Source organism: Pollicipes pollicipes, unplaced genomic scaffold (genome assembly GCF_011947565.3).
Source record: "Pollicipes pollicipes isolate AB1234 unplaced genomic scaffold, Ppol_2.1 Scaffold_4295;HRSCAF=5057_pilon_pilon_pilon, whole genome shotgun sequence".
Lineage (NCBI taxonomy): Eukaryota > Metazoa > Arthropoda > Thecostraca > Pollicipedomorpha > Pollicipedidae > Pollicipes > Pollicipes pollicipes.
Window position 1 is genome coordinate 39,024,346 of NW_023596461.1, and position 22,127 is coordinate 39,046,472.

A 22,127-nucleotide genomic window follows, 5' to 3' on the forward strand; every position below is an offset into this window, starting at 1 on the left:
TTGCTGTCGGTTTGTTTTTCATCATGCTCATACTGCATCTGTTCCGATGGTGCCCGCCGCGTAACTACATTGTCAGGCATCGTAAGATAGTCGTTCGAATTACATCGATGTAGCGTATCGAAAAAATTTTGCTGCCTTTGATATTACACTTGAATTTATCCACTGCTTTGATACGCCTATTTGCGCGGTTTCACCGTGTTCATTCCGGGTTGTGGTTTCGTGTACACGAGAACACTCACGCTGTCATGGACCCCTTGGCTCCCATAGCCGCGCATCGCGTCTTACTGGTGAGTCATGGGGCGTTCTTTCTACTGAACTTATGCTTTTCATCTAAAAACTGCAGTGGTCCATGATGCCTCCTCCAGACCGCCGCCCGCGTTATACGATTTATCATAAATTTCAGCCAATTCCCTGCAGGTGCAGCCCCGTTGGTTGCGTGCTGCCTCGGTGAGGTGATCTCACTGGTGACCATTTTGATATGCTCAGATACTCATGTATATAGTCGTTACATGCCCTTCGGAGCGATAGCCCGTGTCAGTCTCGACTAGCATCATCCCGCACCTGGGCTCGCGCGCCCCGTGACCCGGTGGCCCGTTCCCGGGCGAGCCCTCGCTTGCGGCGGGGCAGCGCCGCCTCCGCCGCAGGCGTGACGTCAGACCTTTTGTTGCGCCTCCTGGCGGCGGGCGCGCGCGCCGCCGGCCGGCGCCGCCAGCCGCACCAGCCGGCACGCGGCAGTAGGCGGTGCGGAGGCTGCGGGGCGCGCGTCGATCCGTCTCCGACAGCGAGGCGCGCGAGGTGGCAGGCCGTCGCCGCCGACCGCAGCGAGCCCGGCAGCTGACCGCCGACAGCGCGAGGCGCGCAGGCGAAGGTGAGCGGCCGTCGCCGATCGATCGGGACCTGACCCAGTTACGGCCGGCCGGTGCCGCGTGCGACCCGGCATCGCACCTGGCCGGCTGTGCGACTGGTCTTTGGAACAGGCAACCGTGTTGAGAGCTGCTAGAGAACGACCTGGACGGGTGTCTTTAACTGCCATCAGTTGTGCCTTTTTCTTTCAACTTACTCGCGCCACTGGAGTGGAAACGCGAGCATCATTTCGCATTCAGCGTTTCGCATTTCGCTTGCGCGTGTTGTGATGCTGCCAAACTCGCTGGCGGGGAAGCATCACGTCCGGACCATTGAGGTCGACATTGACACTGCGCTAACCTTGAGCATTGCGATGCGTTGTCCCACCGGCACGCATAGCGCTTCCACTGAAGCCGGACGTCGATAACAGGGCTGCTCTGCACCCGCCGCCCTCCCCGGTTCTCCCGTCGCGCGCCTGCACCGGCTGCGGCCTCGTGCCAGCGCGGCTGACAATGGCTGGCTCGAGTCGCGTGGGCCTCCCGTTCTGATCGCGTGGTCCCTCGGCGCACGCGCTCGCTCGCGCCATCGGTTTTGGCGCGCCGCGTGCGACGACGGCGCAGACGGGGCGGCGGCGCGCGCATTCTCACGTCACGGCGGTCGCATACCGAACGGCGGAGGCGGAGGAACGTGCGGGGTACCGGGGCGCATGCCAGACCAGTCTCTGAAGGGTCTTTGGGTCTGTGGGTCTGAAGGGTCTGTGGTCTTTAAGATATTTTGACTGGTGAGTGCCTCCAGTTGTCGGAGGGCCCTCGTCCGCCCTGTGTCGGTCGAAGGACAGAAATCGATGACCCCCCCCCCCCCACAAACCTCGCGCGGACAGATCCGGCCGACGGGGGTCACTAGGTCTGGGGCTGGGCCGGATCGGTATCCATTCATCTGGGGTTGACTGCGGGATTCACTGAAATACCACTTGCTGGGTCAAACCCAACGCGATATCAAAATTCATCCGACTATTGCATGCCAGAGATACGTTATGCAACTCGGTACACGAAGGACTGTGTTTTATGCAGTCATCGATATGTCAATGGGCACGTGTGCCGCAAGCGCGAAATTGACCTACTCCAGCCGACTGTTGTCCATCCAGACAGTCTTCTGCCCTCAGGTCGGCTAGTGCCGCTCCGACCAGGTCCAAAGGCCTTCGCCCCTACTCCGCGCGCCCCGACCACCGAGCACCCAGAGAGCCAGTGAGATATGCACCAGAAGTGGCGGCTCTGGTCCCCTCTGGCCCACTCTGACCCCTCCGACAAGGCGGGCGGCTGCGTCCGTTAGGTGTCACCCCAGGGGCTCGGCCGGAGCCTCCTGACCTCGGAGCCCCCGAGAGGAAGACTGCGCCGTGATCGCTGCCCCGGGGGAGGGAGACCGCGCCGTGATCGCGGCCCCGGGGGAAGGAGACTGCGCCGTGGTCGCTGCCCCGGGGGAGGGAGACCGCGCCGTGATCGCGGCCCCGGGAGGAAGACTGCGCCGTGGTCGCTGCCCCGGGGGAGGGAGACCGCGCCGTGGTCGTTCCCCGGGGGAAGGAGACTGCGCCGTGATCGCCGCCCCGGGAGAGGGAGACTGCGCCGTGATTGTTGCCTAGGGGAGGGAGACTGGTCAGATGAGCGCCGCTTCGGCGGGCGACGGCCGCGGCTGCGCTGGTCTCCGCCGCGAGTCGGCGCTGGCGCTGAGGCCTGAGCGATGACCCTGCGCCCCGAGCCGGCACCGAGCTGCAGCCCATAGGTCGGCTGGCTGTGCTGGAGGCCTGAGCGATGACCCTGCGCCCCGAGCCGGCACCGAGCTGCAGCCCATAGGTCGGCTGGCTGCGCTGGAGGCCTGAGCGATGACCCTGCGCCCCGAGCCGGCACCGAGCTGCAGCCCATAGGTCGGCTGGCTGCGCTGGAGGCGGTCGGGCTGCAGCTCCCGCGGCTGCGGCTGCGGTGGCCCCGCCCGCGCCACAGCGACCTTGTCCCTAGCCCGCCGGTGAGGTCCCACGAACCGTGGAGCACAGTCCCCCGCCCGTCGCAGACTCGCTCAGGCGCCCCGGGTTTATGGGTGGGAGTGTGGTGGTCGTGGTGGTGGTGGGCATTGCGTAACCACTGGGGATATCTGAACAGAGTTCATTGGCAGGGTGAGTGTGATATATGGGCAGTTCGACTGCTCGGAGACTGCGCAGCAAACTTGTACATCATTCATTACAGTGGCGTGTGATTGCTGTAGCAAACACAAGCATCTCCACAAAACCATTTCGACACTCCCACCCTTCAGTGTTGCTTCCCACGCCCCAGTGCCTTGTCTACAAGTCGCGTGACGATGTATCCATAGTGAACAACAGGGACGGAACAATCCCACCAGCCGGAGGGCCAAGCCTTCTTATTCCGTCCCACTTTTTCCAGTCGGACGCCCACCTACTTACCATACCGTACCGTTTACCTCCACAATGCGGCGAAACGATTAAAACATTACGGCAAAAAGTCGGCATCGGGTCGCCGCAGCTCAGCAGACGTGAAAGCGTATCGGCCAGGCGCCGAACGCCCTCCACTGAGCAGCCCTGATCGGCCGCGCTGGCGTCCGCCCGGCGGCCGTGCGCCGCGCTAATCCGCTCCGACGCACCGACCGGACGCACGCCCGTGGCACGCGTCGGCCGCCGTCGCGAGGTGTGCTCCGGGCGGGTCCCGCTCGTGAGCCGCGGGCGACCCGGGGGCGCCGTCTGGCGACGCACAGGCGTCCGTGGAGGGCGGCGTGGAATGGCTGGGGAGGGCAGCAATAGAAAAAATGACTTACTTTGTGCACATTCATAACTCAGGCGTGAGCTGGAATGACGACGATGGTTGGAAGCTAGTCCGTTCGAGCGGCAGTGCCTTCGCGTGCAGAGCCTTGGGCCAGTGGCGTTGCGAGGATTTTACCCAGCAAGGAGGGGGAGGGGACGAGCTGGGCTCAGAGACCCCGGCGACCAGGCGGGTCCATGCATTTGGAATCATGTTATGGCATAAAACAACGGCCGATGTGGAAGAATGATTGCATCCCATGTTTGTGTGCAGCCAGGTACTACGATTTGCAGTACCTTCAAAGACTTAGTATTCTTCATGCACCTAATGAAATACAAGCAATTGGCTTCTTACGGCAGTCCTGCCCTCTTTTCCAAAACACGCTGGTTTTCTCGTTGTGAAGCTTATCATATACGTATCATGGACTAACCCGGAGAGGGTGAGGACCATCCCGGTGTAGGCCGGCCCCGGATGGACCCGAAGGACCTGGACCGAGAGGACTTTGCCACAAATCCGCTAGAGACTCTCAGCTCCCCCCCCCCCCTCCCCCTCCTCGTTTGAACATATACATTTGCGTGCCGAACTGTAAAGGACCCCCGATTACCGACCCGCTGCACTCCAGATGGGTCTCTCTTCAAGTCGACAGAGAGTCTTCATTCAACGGGGTCTTATTAAGGGTCTCCTGCACGCTCGTGAAGATACTCCTGCCGACCGGATAGGTGTCTCTCACAGGTCAGCGGGTGCGCTTTACCGGGAAGCAGGGGTCTCCAGAAGAAACGTTCAGAGACGCCTGATAGCCTGTTGGGGACTCACCGTTCGTTGGAGAGGGTCTGTACCGGTCGATAAGGGGCGGTCCTGTCAGCCTCCGACGGGACCTCCAGCCAGCCTGTTAAGGGGCCCTGCTGGGCAGTGGAGATATCCACACATGTTTGCTGGTGGGGAGGCTCTCTGTAGTGGTGAGCAGCTCCCGCCGGCCTGTTCAGAGGTCGTTCTGGGCAGTGGAGATATCCACATATGTTTGCTGGTGGGGAGGCTCTCTGTAGTGGTGAGCAGCTCCCGCCGGCCTGTTAAGGGGCCCTGCTGGGCAGTGGAGATATCCACGCATGTCTGCTGGTGGGGAGGCTCTCTGCAGTGGTGAGCAGCTTCCGCCGGCCTGTTAAGGGGCCGTTCTGGGCAGTGGAGACATCCACACATGTTTGCTGGTGGGGAGGCTCTCTGTAGTGGTGAGCAGCTGCCGCCGGCCTGTTAAGAGGCTGTTCTGGGCAGTGGAGATATACACACATTTTTGCTGGTGGGGAGGCTCTCTGCAGTGGTGAGCAGCTTCCGCCGGCCTGTTAAGGGCCCTGCTGGGCAGTGGAGATATCCACACATGTCTGCTGGTGGGGAGGCTCTCTGTAGTGGTGAGCAGCTCCCGCCGGTCTGTTAAGGGGCCCTGCTGGGCAGTGGAGATATCCACACATATCTGCTGGTGGGGGGGGGGGGGGGGGCTCTCTGTAGTGGTGAGCAGCTCCCGCCGGCCTGTTAAGAGGCCGTTCTGGGCAGTGGAGATATCCACACATGTCTGCTGGCGGAGAGGCTTTCTGCAGTGTTAGGCAGCTCCTGCTTGCCTGTGAAGATGGTCCAGCTGAGCTGGTTGGTACTTTTCACAGGTCGGTGGAAGCATCTTTGTACACGAGCAACGGCCTATATACACTCCAGCGTGCCCTTTTCCAACCTTGGGGCCTTTTCAGTGGTCAGTGGGGCCTTCTTACAAATTGGGAGGAGCTCCCCCGAAAGTCCACTCAGTCCGTCCCTTTATGTTGAATACCAATCCTGTATGAGGTGGTAGAGGTCCTTAAAAAGGCGAGTGACGGTCTCCCGGAAGGAAATAGCTGCTTTCAACGCTGATTCAAACCACGGCACGCCTGTCTCCTCATAGCGCGTATTACACCCCCTTATATATTATTTTACGTGTTTATGTTCGTAGTCGGTTTGTATTGACTGGCATTTTTATCGATACTTTTGCTTGGCATATTCTTATTTTGCTTTAAACGCTATTTTGGATAGCGCTCCCCCCAAAAGTTTGACCTCCTGCTCCCGTGCTTTGTGGACCAACTGAAGCCTTCGGATCCTGTGGCCTGCTTGGTCTCGAGTTCTCCCTGACTTTCTGTGACCGCTGTAATCCACCTGACCTCTGCCAACATTGGTCTCCGTGGCAACGGAGCGTTCCTTCCCACACACATCTGTCGATGGCTGCCAATTTGACGCATGCTCAGGCGCTGCGGGCGCCTGGCCGTGCATAATGTGACCCGTTTCCAGCCAGGCCACGTGTGGCAGCACGCTCTAACGCGGCGTGAGCGCGCCTGCGGCCGCCTGGCTGACGTGCCCGGCCTCGCTCGCCGCCCAACACCTGAAACCTGAGCGGGTGTGGTATCGCACGGGCGGAGGGCCTTATTTGAGCCCTAATTGTCTACGCTTTAGCATTCGTGGTTAAAAGAGAGAGAGAAAGAGAGAGAGAGAGAGAGAGAGAGAGAGAGAGAGAGAGAGAGAGAGAGAGAGAGAGAGAGAGAGAGAGAGAGAGAGAGAGAGAGAGAGAGAGAGAGAGAGAGAGAGAGAGAGAGAGAGAGAGAGGTGGTCTGGATAATAGAGTGGAGGAAGTGGTGAGGAAGAGAAGGAGGATGAAGACGGCTCCGGTCTGTCCTCGGTTAGCATGCGTCGTTCGCCCGTCGCGAGAAGTCGAGACACCGTTCTGTACTTTATCGTGAGGATTGGAATATTTTCGTGGACCGTTGTCTGCCCATGGAACGTGCGCGAGCTGCTGTTTGCCGTCATAACACTGCGGGTTTATGTGTTCTGTAAAAGCGTGGTAAGGCATAACCTCCCTAAACCGAGAGACGCCAGCTGCGTCCGGCACATAACGCTCTCAATGGAGTTCCAGCAGGATGGGCCATCTAGTGTCCCCGTGATTTAGTGCAGCCAACAGAGTGATACAACTCGAAGCAACTGACTGTCCTTGCTTTAAAAATCACGCGATTCCTCTGATGGAAAGCTGAATGGGATATTGAAGCGTTGTATCAAGGGAGTGCTGTGAAGGAAAGAGAAACTTTGTTGTCTAGAGCAGTCTTTTCCTGTAAGAAAGTATAACAATAGTTATAAGTGAGCTTATTCCATCATATCTGATGCTTTCTTCAAATATCTTCAAATGTGGAACATGGTCATGAAGGCACTGATCCCCCTAAAACCCGCTGCCAGGCAGCAGGAGCCCTACCATTCCCTGTGTGATGTAGCGCCGGGCAGATATGACGACCTGCCGCGGCCGGACGCGGCAGCGCCGGTCACGTCCGGCACTCCCGGGTGGGATTCTGGTCACGTGCTGGACAGGTCGGCCGTCCCGGGCGCGGCTGACCTCATGCCTGGCCCGAAGGTCGGCCCGTGCTGTCCTTCCTGACTGGTTCAGTTCCGCGTGCTGGCCCGCCGCAGAGCGGGTTTGTCCCGTCGCGCGCCACTGGGGTGTGCCCGTTGTCAGCGGGCAATCTCTCGTGAAGTCAGCCGCTGAGGTCTGTGTTCCGGGCCATGGCCCAAATGTCGCGTCTCCTCGAGATCAAGGCTGCCGAGCCGGCCGAAACCTCGCCCGAACCCGGCCAAGGGATGTCACTGGTTGCAGCTGGCCTCCATAGTCTATGCCGTTGATCAGCATGGAATCAGACGCAGTGTGTCACTTGTTTCAGGATTACAATGCGGATAGATCATCAGGCTTGAGGGCATCGCAGCAGCCATGCCAGGGAGTGGTGCAGGCTCATGACCCTCGTTAATTAATGTGATGCGCCTTACCCAGCTGGAGTGCAGCAAGGTGACGTCACTGGGGTGCTAGTTGACCTCCAGGGGCGTTTGATCCCCTCTGCAGACCGGCACTGGTGCGCCGCCGAAGGCCACCTGGCCGTCTGGGTGGAGTATGCACCGCAGCGAAAATGTTATCAGCCGTGGCTGAAACGGCGACGCGAACACGCCTCCGTCACGCCACTTGACGACTTTCGTTGCGATATACCTTAACAGCGCAGACTTGCATGGAACGCCAAAGCTTCGCAAGCGACGACAGCACAGCTGAGTTTTGTCGTCAACTGAATCAGCTGTGTTTTGCGGAACAGTTCGTGACGGCGTGAGGTTGAGCGTAGCGCCGACCGATGCATAGACGGGAAAGGTCACGGAGCACGCTCCGGGCCCGTGGCGCCGCCGACTCGGCCGTATTTCGGGCCGCGTGCTGCTGTTGTTGGCTCCGGTCTCCGGGCCGGGGCTCGTCTCGGCCCAGGGCTGGCGCCGACCGCGTGCCGTCGTCGGCAGACCACGCCGCAACCAGGGCAGGACCGGACCGGACCGGACCGGGCCGGATCCGAGGCGCGGGGCACGTCCCGCCCATGGCGGCTGTGCGGCCTCCGTTCCAAGGACTGCTCGCGCTCAGCTCTGCCGGTTAAAGCCGACTGGAATCCGCCCAGCGTGATAACAGAGCCGTGTCTTGGTGGCGTGGCGACGCCTGACTGGGCGCACCTGCGTCTGCTCGGCGCCGCATCTGCAGCCTGAGCACACTGCGATAACGCGCCGATCGAGAAGACTTACCAGGATGCCCTCCATGTCAGGCGGGATCTCAGCAGATCTGGGAGCGATCTCAGCAGATAGTGTGGAAAGGTTCGCCGGTCGGAGCTGCAGGGCGGTGATTAAGAGCACGTAGATGCCTGGTGACCAAAGTCCGGGATCTGCGACGGCAAGCCGTCCTCCGCCGTGAGCCCGACCTTGTACACAAGAGGGCTCCAGACACGTGGAGGGGCACAGCGTCACGAGTCGGCGTCGGCAGCCGCCGCCGGCCACGGACGCGGTGGTTATCCAGTCAGCGTGGAGGGCCGCGCGAGCCAGCGTCATCATGAACGTGCACTGGCCGGGCCGGGCTTGCAGTTTTGACCGTGGGACTGCGGCGCCGCAGCGGCGGCGCTCCCCGCTGACGCGGAGACGTGGCCGGCACGCCCGACATGTCGGCCGCCCCTCCCTGATAGCCGGTGGACGCGCTATGGGTGCACGTGCTCGATGGGGCACGTGATAATGGGCTCTATGTTGCATTCGATTTGATTTGGCTTTGGCCCGGTTAGATGCACGAAGCATTTCCCGCCTCAATTGTGATCATTCAGCAAGGCTGGGCACAGCTGGCACAAGGTTAGGTAAGGGATGAGAGCTAGCTGATAGCTGCGGCTTTTGTGTTCGCATAACGTTGTGTTTCGTCAGTGGCTTTTGACCTTTACACCTGACTAGCGGGTCGAGTGGATTATGGGAAACCAGCCAGCCTGGCTAGATGCTGTTCGGTGGTTGCCTAAACAGCCCGCATTTCCGGCAGTTCTCCAGGAGACCCGAAGTTCATCCCACGCGCTTTGCTAGAGGCGTCAGCTGCGGCGTTGCAACCTGCCCGCCGTGTCTTTTCCCGTGAGGCGACCGGCAACAATGCTGAATGGTGGACAAACTACGCCATTGTGTTGAGGCCAGTCCTCAAGGTCAGCTGCTTGGACGAGCCACGAGCTGTCTCTGACGTCGGGACGGTCGTCTGCCGTGCCGTGCCGTGCCAGGAGACCTGACGGTCGTCTGCCGTGCCGTGCCAGGAGACCTGACGGTCGTCTGCCGTGCTGTGCCAGGAGACCTGACGGTCGTCTGCCGTGCCGTGCCAGGAGACCTGACGGTCGTCTGCCGTGCCGTGCCGTGCCAGGAGACCTGACGGTCGTCTGCCGTGCCGTGCCGTGCCAGGAGACCTGACGGTCGTCTGCCGTGCCGTGCCGTGCCAGGAGACCTGACGGTCGTCTGCTGTGCCGTGCCGTGCCAGGAGACCTGACGGTCGTCTGCCGTGCCGTGCCGTGCCAGGAGACCTGACGGTCGTCTGCCGTGCCGTGCCGTGCCAGGAGACCTGACGGTCGTCTGCCGTGCCGTGCCGTGCCAGGAGACCTGACGGTCGTCTGCCGTGCCGTGCCGTGCCAGGAGACCTGACATCGCCTGACACAACGCAGATCCATCGGTTGCCTATCTGGTCAACCCGCCCGCTGATGACAGCTCGGCTGCACCAGCGCTGCGTTCTGCCGGAACTGTGCCGTAATACCAGCGCTGCGCTCTGCCGGGACTGTGCCGTAATACCAAGACTTTCGTAGGTGTCATGTCTATCCGCACTATGCCGCAAAGGGAGCGGCAATGATTTTGTATGGGGTGGGGGCGGCACTAAGTCAGCTCTCACCAGAAGAAACCTAAGTACCCGTGTTTTATGCGAAAGCCAAAACTACGGCGGTAAGCGCATCTGGCCGCGCCTTTGCTTAGCGCTCCTCATATTGTATTTGTAGTGGTCAAAGCGTAAAAAGAGTATTGCAATGTAAAAGGTAATCAGGAGACATTTGAAAGTTCTTAACGTGCAGCTGAACAGCATTTCAGTGGGCTCAATCCCTTTACGGTAATGTTGGGGACAGAAACGTTTTGTTTTGAGGTAGGTGTTGGATCTCGTTGCAGTCCTGGCTTTTGCGAAGATATGACAACTTTTCATAAATTCTGAGAAGTGCTTTTTGCTCTCTACTGTGCTCCTATTTTTTCATTTTTTTGACATTCTATCATCCGCTACACTGCTGCCATCCCCCGTCTGTCTCGCTCTTTGTTACGCTGCTCCCATGAATGTCAGCATCCCCCCCCCCCTCCCAAATGGCGCCTTGCAGCCGTGGCGGTCTCGCTCTCTGCCGCCCCTCTCCCATCCGCAGTACCGTCCGCCCTGTGCGTCGCTGCTGCTGGCCCCGATCCGTCCGGCCCCCCGCCGCGGAGCTCTACCCTTTGTCCGTCGGCTCCTCGCTTCGCTGCCTCCACTCTCTCCCTATCTATCTCTCTCTGCGTCCTGGCCTCTGCCCGCCGCTGCCTCGCCGGGCTCGTCCTGCGCTCGCCGCACCGGAGCCCAGTCTGTGCACGTGCGGTCACGGTGCGTGACGCCGGCGGTGCGACCGATCGTGACGCAAAAAGCGGCGTTGGACCGGCGCGCCGTGCTGCTCGTGACCCGGGCGACCGGCGAAAACCAGTGGACACCGTGCACGCAGCAACAGTGACCCAGATCCGGGGCGGGCTCGGGGTCATGACTCGCATGCCTTTGTTGTTGTCAGTGCTCACCCATTTAACATATTTACTTCACACTGTGAATCATTTGTCGCACATTTGTATCCCCATATGCAGCTGTTCGCTTTAAAAAGCTCCTGGCCAGATGTCAGTCACCTCAGTGCCGTTCCTCACGTGTTCTCGCTGGCGACCTCCTTCCGCTCCTGTCGCCCACCCACACGACAAGCTCCACCTGTGCTGACGGGCCTCCATGCCAGCGGCGCCGGTTGCTGTCACCTGGCGCGTCGCTCCCTCGCTGGCGGCTGCTTCGGCTCTCCGGGTGCCGGCCGGGCACCGCGCGGGCGCGACAGGGGCCGCACTTGTGTCGGTATCGACCGTGCTGGCCCCGGGCCCGGGACCCCCCCCCCCTTTCTGGTCGCCGGCGGGGACGGCACTGAGCGGCGGTCGCTGGCCCGCGGCGCGTGTCCTCCCCTCTGCCGTCGTCCCTCCGCCAGATCGTCAGCGACTCACCCTCCTCTCCGACCGGCGGCAGCGCGGCGGGCGCGGGCTTGGGTGCGTGTCGAGCCATCGGGCAGCCGGGCAAATATCTGGCTTTGGGCGCCAATGGTCGAAACAACTGCTGCAGAATATATGTTAGCTATATGAAAATTACGGAGCTGATCAATGGCGCGGAAGATGAACCCGGAGCGGTTCGATATTAGCAAGATTTCAAGCGTATCGCGCCGGCAAGCTAGACGGACTCACCCAAGCGAGAAACAGGCCAGTGCCGCTGTCGCTAATTGTGGTCTTGTGCAGCTGCATGGTTTGTTCGGGTGCCGGCTATAGCTGCCCAGTCTCGGTCGGGTGCCGGCTATAGCTGCCCAGTCTTGTTCGGGCGCCGGCTATAGCTGCCCAGTCCCGGTCGGCCCTCTCCGCGCTGGGAAGCCGTGACCACCGCGCCTGCCGGTCTCGCAGGAAGCGCGGGCCACGACTGTCGCCACGGGAGAGCGCCATTGTTCTGTGGGCTTCACACGAGTGTCGGTTTGGCACGTGGCCAGGTGTGGCGTCACGCTGTGACATTCCCGCACGGGCTGCAAGGCGGCCGCGCCCAGCACCGGCACCCGATGACGGTCACGTGGCGCGGACGCCTCCGTGCCAGTACAAACCGCGTGCTTTGCGCTCCAGGTGTATTGTTTGTGTGCTTTTTGTGACTTTTCTTTGCATTCGGACATTGACGGTTCTGAGGGAGGAAGAGTTGCACTGGAGGTTTGTGAAGCAGTTTACGAGGAAAAGCCAGAGGGTTTAAGCACGGATCCATCCCAGACCGCCCTGGTATGTACCCGTGAGCTCTTGTTCTGAGTTTGGGCGCTCCTTTCCGCATGGGTAAGGGCAGTGCCCTCCGCTCGACTCACCCAGACGTCAGTGCCCTCCGCTCAACTCACCCACACGTCAGTGCCCTCCGCTCGACTCACCCAGACGTCAGTGCCCTCCGCTCAACTCACCCACACGTCAGTGCCCTCCGCTCGACTCACCCACACGTCAGTGCCCTCCGCTCGACTCACCCAGACGTCAGTGCCCTCCGCTCGACTCACCCACACGTCAGTGCCCTCCGCTCGACTCACCCACACGTCAGTGCCCTCCGCTCGACTCACCCAGACGTCAGTGCCCTCCGGTCGGCTCACCCAGACGTCAGTGCCCTCCGGTCGGCTCACTCGCCGGTCACCGGCCGCCAGGCCTGGCACATCCTGTCACCGATCCGAGCGCCGGGGGAAGCTGACCGGTGACTTAGCGCCGTGCCGGTCAACACCCGTCCGCAGCCGTCGAGTGGTGACGCTGGCGCCGCGCTCAGCAGGCTCGGCAGCCACCAAACCGGAGGCCGGGATGGCCAGCGGCCGGAGCCGGACGGCGGCCTGTCGGCCTGGTGGCAGGGGAGCGCGCCCAGTCCGCCCATGGTCTCCAGCTGTTGTCCTCTCCTCTGCTGTCCCGCTGCCCGGGAGCGCGCCCAGTCCGCCCACGGTCTACAGCTGTTGTCCTCTCCTCTGCTGTCCTGCTGTCCGGGAGCGCGCCCAGTCCGCCCACGGTCTCCAGCTGTTGTCCTCTCCTCTGCTGTCCCGCTGCCCGGGAGCGCGCCCAGTCCGCCCACGGTCTACAGCTGTTGTCCTCTCCTCCGCTGTCCCGCTGCCCGGGAGCGCGCCCAGTCCGCCCACGGTCTACAGCTGTGGTCCTTTCCTCTGCTGTCCCGCTGTCCGGATAGCTGGAGATTACGGGTGTGGGCTTGCGCCGCTAAATGTCTCGATTGTCTGTGTTGGTCTTTGGATATATTTCGCGCCCAGGGCATTTGTCTGGTTGCATACACGGGCACAGAAACACCGCACAATATATATGCACGGCAGGGGTTTTGTTTCTTTCACCGCCGCGGAACAGCCTGGACGGCGCGCTTGCTGTAAGGATGCCGGTGTAACGCACACAGCGGCCGCCAATGCCGATCTTTTGGGCCCGGTGGCCAAGGGACTGCTCTGGTGTCTGCCGCTCCGGCGACAGAGGACAGCGAGGCCGGGTCATCAAGTTGGGCCACCAGACCGTGGGGTACATGGAAAGGCAGATCACGACTGTGGACCCACTGCCGCGGGTGCTGGCTGGTACAGTGTTAGCCCCGCGGCAGGGCGTACACTCTCCGTTCGCTGTCTCTCCTGGGCAGGAGCTAGTCGAGGGAAAGTCTGCCAAAGTCGGGTCTGAACCAAAGACCTCCCACCTGTATTTGTACGCACACTAATCGACTCGCCTCGGAGAGGGCTTGTCTGTGCTGTTGGAGGCGTCAACTGCGTGGTGGGTACGGTGCTTACCACGCTAATGACCACAGTTGACGCAGTTTCCATACTTTTGTGCAAGCTCAACGTGATGAGTTTTTGTCACTTTTCCGCTGTCATAGCCGCCCGTCACGTGCCAGCCGTTTCGACAGCCGCCAGGATCTCACGACTGTGTTGTCGCGTCATGTTTCGGTGCGACAACTCGTACGTCATTGGCCGGTGTGACTGCGCGTCACCCCAGGCTGCGGAGCCGGCGGTTCACGCATGCCTCTGACCACGCTCTCGCTCGCCAGACGATGAGCCAGCCGGCGAGCGCCAGCGGACAGGGGTCACCGAAGAAGGTCGAGGCGCCTGCTGGCGACGCCTTCAGCCTGGACCGCACCGCCCTGAGGAAGCGGCTCACCCCGCTCCAGTACCAGGTCACCCAGGAGAAGGGCACGGAACGGTGAGGTCCGACCCGGTGACGTCACGTCAGGCCCGGCCGGTGACGTCACGTCAGGCCCGGCCCGATGACGTCACGTCAGGCCCGGCCCCACGACGTCACGTCAGGCCCGGCCCCATGACGTCACGTCAGGCCCGGCCCGGTGACGTTACGCAGAGACGGAGGCAGACGGTGTTACGTGCTGGAGATGGCATTGGTAATTAAGGAATATAGAGGTTGTCATTTCAGGGCGACTGGTAAAAATAAGATCTGTTTCTTGCTGTTCACTGTATGTCCTGGCCATCCGGTGAATTTAATCACATTGTAAAATTTCGTACTTTTAGTGATATTTGTTAGTTCAGTCTCACTCGCACTCAGACGAATGTTTTTTGTTCAGCTATATTTAGAAGTCAACACATGCCACGTTTTTATGTAAATCCCGCGGGAGCGGACGAGCATCTGATGATCGGCATGCCGCCCTACATCAAGTACACCAGGCAATAAGTACGTCTACACGAAGGTCTTACATCTGCGCTCATGAATTGCGACCATGCATAGATCACCACGCCGTACCAGTGCGCCACCAGCGGTCTGAGAGGTCATATTGCCTTTTGTCATCGCGATCCTTGACCGGCACACATCGGCGTTTTTCGGCGGGCGCCAACACAAACTGACCTATATCAACAAGCCCATTGGGCGGCCCGCTCGTTGGCGCGCCGACTTTACGAGGCCCAGACACGCCACGCCGACCCCGGTGGTCCGGGGTGGAACGGTCCCGGCGGCGGTGGTCCGGGGTGGAGCGGTCCCAGCGGTGGTGGTCCAAAGTGGAGCGGTCCCGGTGGCGATGATCCAGAGTGGAGCGGCCCCGGCGACGGTGGTCCGGGGTGGGGACGGTCCCGGTGGCGGTGGTCCGGGGTGGAGCGGTCCCAGCGATGGTGGTCCAAAGTGGAGCGGTCCCGGTGGCGATGATCCAGAGTGGAGCGGCCCCGGCGACGGTGGTCCGGGGTGGGGCGGTCCCGGTGGCGATGATCCAGAGTGGAGCGGCCCCGGCGACGGTGGTCCGGGGTGTAGCGGTCCCGGTGGCGGTGGTCCGGGGTGGAGCGGTCTCGGTGGTGGAAGTCCCGAGTGGAGCGGTCCCGGTGGCGATGATCCAGAGTGGAGCGGCCCCGGCGACGGTGGTCCGGGGTGTAGCGGTCCCGGTGGCGGTGGTCCGGGGTGGAAGTCCCGAGTGGAGCGATGGTAACCGTGTCGCGCGTGGCGGGCCGCCGCGGGTGGCGCAGAGTGACACCAATCAGGTGGCATAAATTGATGTCATATTGATGTCGACGGATATTTTTGGTCCAGTTGTGTTTTGGAGATTTCACACGCCACGATGTCAATGTGTCGGTGCCGACAGCGCCAAACTCAGTCTGGTGGCATCGGGCCATTCCCATCAGCATCCAGCCAGCCACCTTCACTGGTCATTGGGCGGGCTTTCCTGCTGCGTCGTGTCATTCCGAATCCTGGAGCTGCCCATCTCAGCGGGCCTCGCTGCCAGCCGTGAGCCGGCTTTACAGCCTCGCCGCGCGAGCCCCGCCCGAGAGCGCGCTCAAGCACCAAAGAAGGGTCCCCGTGCCGGGTAAGGCTGCTTGGCGGAGGCCTCGCACGGCGGCCGCAGGCGTGCGCCATTAATGACCTCTCGCCTTAATCCTACAGCCCTGAAATGGTCATTACTGGCCTAAACGGCTTTAATCCTAACCAAACGAAGCTATCGCTCGACACGGGGCTGCGCCGAGATTGGACGTCAAAACCGGAGCCCTCTGGAGACCAGGGGACGCTGTAAGTTCGCACGCAGGGCGGACGCTTCCCTCGTGACTGAAAGCCCGTTTTAGCACCCCCGGCTGGTGTCTGAAAAACTGGCGTAGTTTTGCTGAGAGTGGCCGACGGGACTGTGTACTGCCCATGCGCTCTGGGCGCCGCTGGTTGCGTGGTCCTTCCGGGGCCTCCCCGGTCGCGCGCACTCTGTTTGCGTTCACGCGCAGATAACAGTGAAATTGGCCCTACTGCCCCAGTTTGCTCGGAAGCGCAGGTGTAGCCAATCAAGCTCCCCACCTGATTGTGCGACAATCTAGACGATATGGTAGAGAATGCGCAGGCACGCACCATGCGTGTTGGGCCGAAATACTTTGCTAGGCCTCTATTCTTGCTTTCTTGATGGTTCGACGTGTATGGTGCCAATGGAGTGGTTATATACGCATCCAGCTGTTTGCGTTGCTTGCGAGGTCGTAGGGCGAGCATGCTATGTTAATCACGCAAAGACCGCAGCCGTAGCGGCCCGGCCCATCTCGGCTAATATCGTGATTGGTCGTCTTAAATGTTTGTGATCGGCTGATTTATCACAATGCAGTTTTGGTCACAGGTGGTACAATTCTTTAATTGCTTATGTTGCAATGTTTTCTGGTCATTTGCACGCAGGCTCTTCATCAGCATTGGTCGTTCCGCGATATTGCGATGCTAAAAAAAAAACACCATTCCATACTGCATAAAGCGGCAAGAAAGCGTGAAACAGCACCCGGTTCTGGCGGACCTGCTCGCAGTGACATCGAGTCAAACCCCCTTTTAATAAACCAGTCACCAACACAAGCCGCAGGGGCCTAAAGCAGGAGAGATGGGCGCTATGAAAGCTATGCAGGCGTGAAGCCAGTCGACTGTGACACACATGCAACCAAACATTCCCATTGTACACGGTACACGTGGATCACAATAGCACGGATGAATGCTTACATGTATCCAATGTACCGATCTTAGCTGCAAACAGACCAGACCTCGCTTACCTGCCAGGTCAGCCGAGCAATGCTATCAACAAAACGACCTCCGGACGAACTTCACTGCCGGCTAAACTTTTAGATCCATCTGTATGTGCCCCAAAAAATCTGGGTGCGTTCAAAGTTTTCAGCATTTTCTAAACCAGCTGACTTAGTGTGATCAAGTGATTGACTGATCACTCTGTGATCATCAGAATAAAGCCGTCATAAGCTCAGTTACTAATGAACGTCGGTTATCATTCTGTGTGTTGTGTGTTTTTTTTTCTCGCAGATCCACGCGACCGGATCAAAAAAGCCGCGCGGCCCATTGCTTGAATGGGCCGTTGTTCACGAGTCGCGAGCCATTGTTCCGCCTCTGTAGCGGCAGCAGTTGACCAGGTCTTCTTGATAGCTCTGGTGCGTGGATATTCTCGTTGGAAGCATGCTCATGATCTGGGAATGTGCCTTCGCGGAGACCAGCGACGGTGATCCCGTCGCTCTCGTTAGGTGTCCCCACTCCACGGAGCCGCACTATCGCGGTGCTCAGGATACAGTGGCGACATACACCTTATTGTCTCCACGGAGCCGTGCTACTTGCGGTGCCCAGGACACAGTGACGGAATACACCTTATTGTCTCCCGCGGCTGGCCTGCGGATGCCGTCAATAAAGCGGGTGCCGGGGAATAACCAGTCTTTCAGTACGATCGGTAAACATGATGCACCGCTCGCCCGGCGCTGCCCTGCTGGCATTGCTGAGCCGAGTCTGAGGAACAAATCCTTCCCGAACCAGATAACATGCCCTTCGGCAAGTGTTGTTTAAATGCAACGTTGCATTTCTGCGGAACATCCGGTCCACCGCCCGCTGCTCAATCGGAGTACTTCGCAGCTCTCGAAAAAGAACGAGGGCATGACAGAACGTGCGCGCAAAAACGTGTTTGTGCGGGCAGAAGCGCAGCCGGAGTGGTTCAGCGCGGCTGACAATGTTTACCGTCGTGCGTGAGCATTGGGACGGCTGCCATATGGTGGCGAGCGATCGGCCAACACCGGCGGAGCTCTGCACCCGTGCCGCGGCCGCCCACGCGCGCCCGCTCCGGCGGCCAGTTCACGGGCTTGACCCGCTGACCTTGGCCGCTCCTGCTGGATGATTGGCGGCCAGGAGGGCGGAGGGGGGGATTCTCGACAGGCTGACCAACGGGTGGGGACAGACTGTCGTATGAGGCGTACCACCGGGCAGAGACAGACTGTCGTATGAGGCGTACCACCGGGCGGAGACAGACTGTCGTATGAGGCGTACCACCGGGCGGAGACAGACTGTCGGATGCGGCGTACCACCGGGCGGAGACAGACTGTCGGATGGGGCGTACCACCGGGCAGAGACAGACTGTCGTATGAGGCGTACCACCGGGCGGAGACAGACTATCGGATGCGGCGTACCACCGGGGCGGAGACAGACTGTCGCATGAGGCGTACCACCGGGCGGAGACAGACTGTCGGATGAGGCGTACCACCGGGCGGAGACAGACTATCGGATGCGGCGTACCACCGGGCGGAGACAGACTGTCGTATGAGGCGTACCACCGGGCGGAGACAGACAGTCGGATGAGGCGTACCACCGGGCGGAGACAGACTGTCGTATGAGGTGTACCACCGGGCGGAGACAGACTGTCCGATGCGGCGTACCACCTGACAGAGGCAGACTGTCGGATGCGGCGTACCACCGGGTGGAGACAGACTGCCAGGATGTGGCGTACCACCGGGCTGAGACAGACTGTCGAATGAGGCGTACTACCGGGCGGAGACGGACTGCCAGGATGCGGCGTAGGCTTCTACGGACAGGAGAAGCGGTGGGCCCATGAGTCATGGTCAGAGAACGTCGTGCCTTCTCAGGAACAAACGATGCCGTTCGCTATATGTTTGTCCACACGCAATCCTGCAGTGTGTTTAGCGGTCCCCCCCCCCCCTCCCCCACCTCCTTGCCGCTCAGCATCCACCTTTACTTGTTTTCGCACAACGTCCCGCTGCGCCGCCCACCGCGTGGTGTCCGCGAGGCCAGGTGAGGTCACGACTCACATTGAATTTGACCTGTGACCTGCAGTGCCTTCACGGGGCGTTTCAACAAGCACAAGGAGCCTGGCATCTACCGGTGTCTGGTGTGTGGCCAGGACATCTTCTCGTCGGCGGTCAAGTATGACTCCGGCTCTGGCTGGCCCAGCTTTTATGACGTCATCGCCGCCGGTCGGGTCAAGCTCAAGTCAGACCTGTCCCATGGTATGTGCGGAATGCGGTCGTGGTGGTGCTGAACCGTTTGCCGTGTCTGCACCGCATGTTGTGGAGGAGTGGCTTGTTGTACTGGCACAGGGACGGTAGCAGTAGTGGGTGCACGGGCAAGTTGACAATGTTTCGCTGTAAATGATAACATTTTGAAATTCAGCAACTATTGTTGCCCGTAAATTAATTTTTGGGTGGTTTGAGCCAAACCGCCAACGCAAAAATCATGGTTTTTCACCCGCGCACATACGCATTAATTCGCGAACATTTGAGCTGTTGTCAATCTCCGCCCCCGTCAGTTGTTATCGATCGTAAATCGTTACCAGCTAACGTATCTTGTGTCAAGGCAGGACAAGCGCCTTGTCCCCCGACGCATCTTCTTGTGCCTGGCGCCCCCGATTTTTTGTACGAGTCGCTATTCTTGGCTTCCTCGTTGAGCTGGCCGCGAGCGCGCTCGGGTGCCGGCTGCATGTGGTCACCTGGTGATGGGGCTGCGACATCCGGCTGGTGCTGCCATACGGTGACTCGTTGAGCTGGCCGCGCGCGCGCTCGGGTGCCGGCTGCATGTGGTCACCTGGTGATGGGGCTGCGACATCCGGCTCGTGCTGCCATACGGTGAGAGACGGGAGCTGCCAGATTAATCCTATCAACAGTTCATCGCTTGAGTCACGCGTGCGGCATTTGGGGTCGGTAGTAAAAATAACTTGGTCGGACGAGAGGACGTGACGGGGTGGGTCGGCGACGCACAGCAGACGGTGGGCCGGTGACGCACAGCTGCTGGCATGTCGGCTGATGAACATGGGTGCCAAAAGGTCGATAGCGCAATGTTTGCCTGGTCACACTGCCAGCGCTGGAGATGCGTGAGCTTTGGTATTCGTCTGATGCGTTGGATGTCACTTTTGATTGGATTTGATCTGATTTCCCGCCACTATGAAGGCAACCAATTTTAGTTCGGCTGGTGTTGTGACTAACTGCAGTTTGACGCATGTGGCATATCGTCTCGGCGTAAGCAGATCCAACAATGGCAGCTTCACATCCCTGCAATAGAAACTAAACTTGGGCGTTGCTGCAGCTGAATATGGATGCGCTGTAACGCGCAAAAATTGATTAAGGCTCGGAGCATGAGGGGTTTGGTCGTTACCTCAAGAGACATGGTTACGTAGCAGAGTCCTTTTAGAACAGTGCCGACACGCGGGACTCGTGCAGTTTACATTGTGAAAGGTCAATAAGCTATCGCGCTGTTTTTGTCTTAGCATGCCACTGGAGTAGTTTCATTCCTAGTATTTGTTAACGAAGTTTTGGATACGCATAAACATCGGAACAAAATCGTGGCGCGTCCGTCCCCGGATATGAAGCCTGCCCCTCACTGCGCGTCACTCATGATCTCGCCGTGGCGATAATATGCTCATCTGTGGGCGGTCGGCTGCTGAGCTGACAAAATCAACGGCACAAACAATCAGAGCTGTGTGGGAAGCGGTCTTATCATGGACTGGCCCACAAAGGCATGCGTCTGTGCACCGTGTATGCATGCGAAGATGGTGCTTACATGTGGATTTGGAGATCAGCCGCCTGCATGTGCGTGTTATATAAAGGTGTTTGTGTCACTACACAGTCACAGTGTCACGTCCCTCAACTGCGTTATGGATGGTACAGAGAAGCTTTGGTTGATAAACGAATGAAAATGGTCAATTCGTTGAAAGGATTTAACTACGCTTGATGATTTCTTGCTCGAACGACAAAATCCAAGCACAGTTGTGCTCATCATGCCGCGGATGTATTTCAAGGCTTGATGCTTTGGCTTAACAAGATTCATAGCATGATTAGCCCACACTCAGTCTGAGCTAAGCGGAGCTTTGGCTGGTTGACATTCCAGCCAGTATTAACGTTGGGTGTACGGCGAGCCTTAGCTGCGGTTCCTTGGTGGCTGGATGTCCATCTATAAATATTGCCGGGATGCTATAGGTGGCGCTGCTGCTTTACTAACTCAACGAGGAAGCTAACTGGCTTATGTTCTCTGACTCAGTTGGCGGCAACCTCCTACTTTTGATTGCCAACCCAGGGATGGAGCGAACCGAGGTCAGCTGCTCGCGCTGCTCATCGCACCTCGGTCACGTCTTCAAGGACGGCCCCAAGCCGACCGGCAAGCGCTACTGCGTCAACTCCGAGTCGCTCGACTTCGTGCGCGACGACTCCATCGATGTGGTGGACGGCAAGGTGGAGTTTTTCAAAGGCGCGTGCGGCCTGGCGGGCTCCTGTGCGCCGCGAGCGGGCCTGCGCTCTCCTCCCGCGCGGCCGTCTGGCGGCAGTGGCAGTGCCATCTCGCGGGTTGTGGAGAAATACAACCGTCTGGATGGTGGCGCTAGCGAGCCGCCGGCTGTCGGCGCCAAGGGCCTGGTGGAGCCGTCAATCAAAGATCAGATTCAGGGTAGCCAGGTCCTGAACGGAAGGGCATGAGGACGACCACAGATGAGGGTGAATGATGTCACGTGCTTTTTGTGAAGCCTTGTCAAGTGTCTAATGACCGTTGTGGAAATGAGCAGCCAGAGTGTACTTCACGTGAGTAAAGTCAATTGTACAGCAGCTATGCCATATTGCTAATAAGCATTCAAAAGTGACTAACGTGAAGCTTGTTTATTATTTATGTTGCCGAGGTGGCTTTATTGTTTCTGTAAACATGTGCATTTCAAATATATGATGCAATGAACATCTTTACATCTTGCGCCTTTACTATATGGACGAACGTGGAGGTGAAAGGCTGGTGTGTTGTGTTTGTAGTTCGTACCAATCCAAATATTTTCCTTCGCTAACACAGCACATAAGACCCAATCTGTTTTATTTGAATGCGTTGAGCCGTCTGTAAGTTTTTAGTGCGAGCAGTCGGCGCAACACCAACACCTGCAGTCGTGATTCGTCACCACGCGGTCAACAAGTAAAGAGCGTTTGTCACTGGCTTGGTGTGTTAGTGTGGCATCTCACTCAGAGTATGGTGTGTCATATAATTATGAATATTAAGGACCTTTCACATGCACACACCTTCAGCTGATGATGAAGGCTCCTACTGAGCTGATATTTAGGGCCATATTGGTCTCGCCGGACACTGATCTTTTGAGGTGACCGAGGACAGGACCTGAAGATGTAT

At 59.3% G+C, this 22,127-nt stretch overlaps 1 protein-coding gene across 3 annotated transcripts; it reads left to right on the top strand.

Moving 5' to 3' along the window:
• Positions 1-730: 730 nt before the first annotated feature.
• On the top strand, positions 731-21,700 carry LOC119096790 (peptide methionine sulfoxide reductase MsrB). Of its 3 annotated transcripts, none has more exons than XM_037219720.1 (4): positions 731-868; positions 13,810-13,961; positions 18,816-18,988; positions 21,012-21,700. In XM_037219720.1, the coding sequence occupies exons 2-4, from the start codon at positions 13,813-13,815 to the stop codon at positions 21,440-21,442; spliced, it is 753 nt and encodes a 250-aa protein (XP_037075615.1). In that variant the 5' UTR covers positions 731-868; positions 13,810-13,812; the 3' UTR covers positions 21,443-21,700. The 3 variants fall into 3 exon arrangements, with proteins under 3 accessions (XP_037075615.1, XP_037075617.1, XP_037075616.1); XM_037219722.1 differs by having other exon boundaries at positions 21,048-21,700; XM_037219721.1 differs by lacking the exon at positions 731-868 and adding an exon at positions 2,990-3,007.
• The last annotated feature ends 427 nt before the right edge of the window (positions 21,701-22,127 follow it).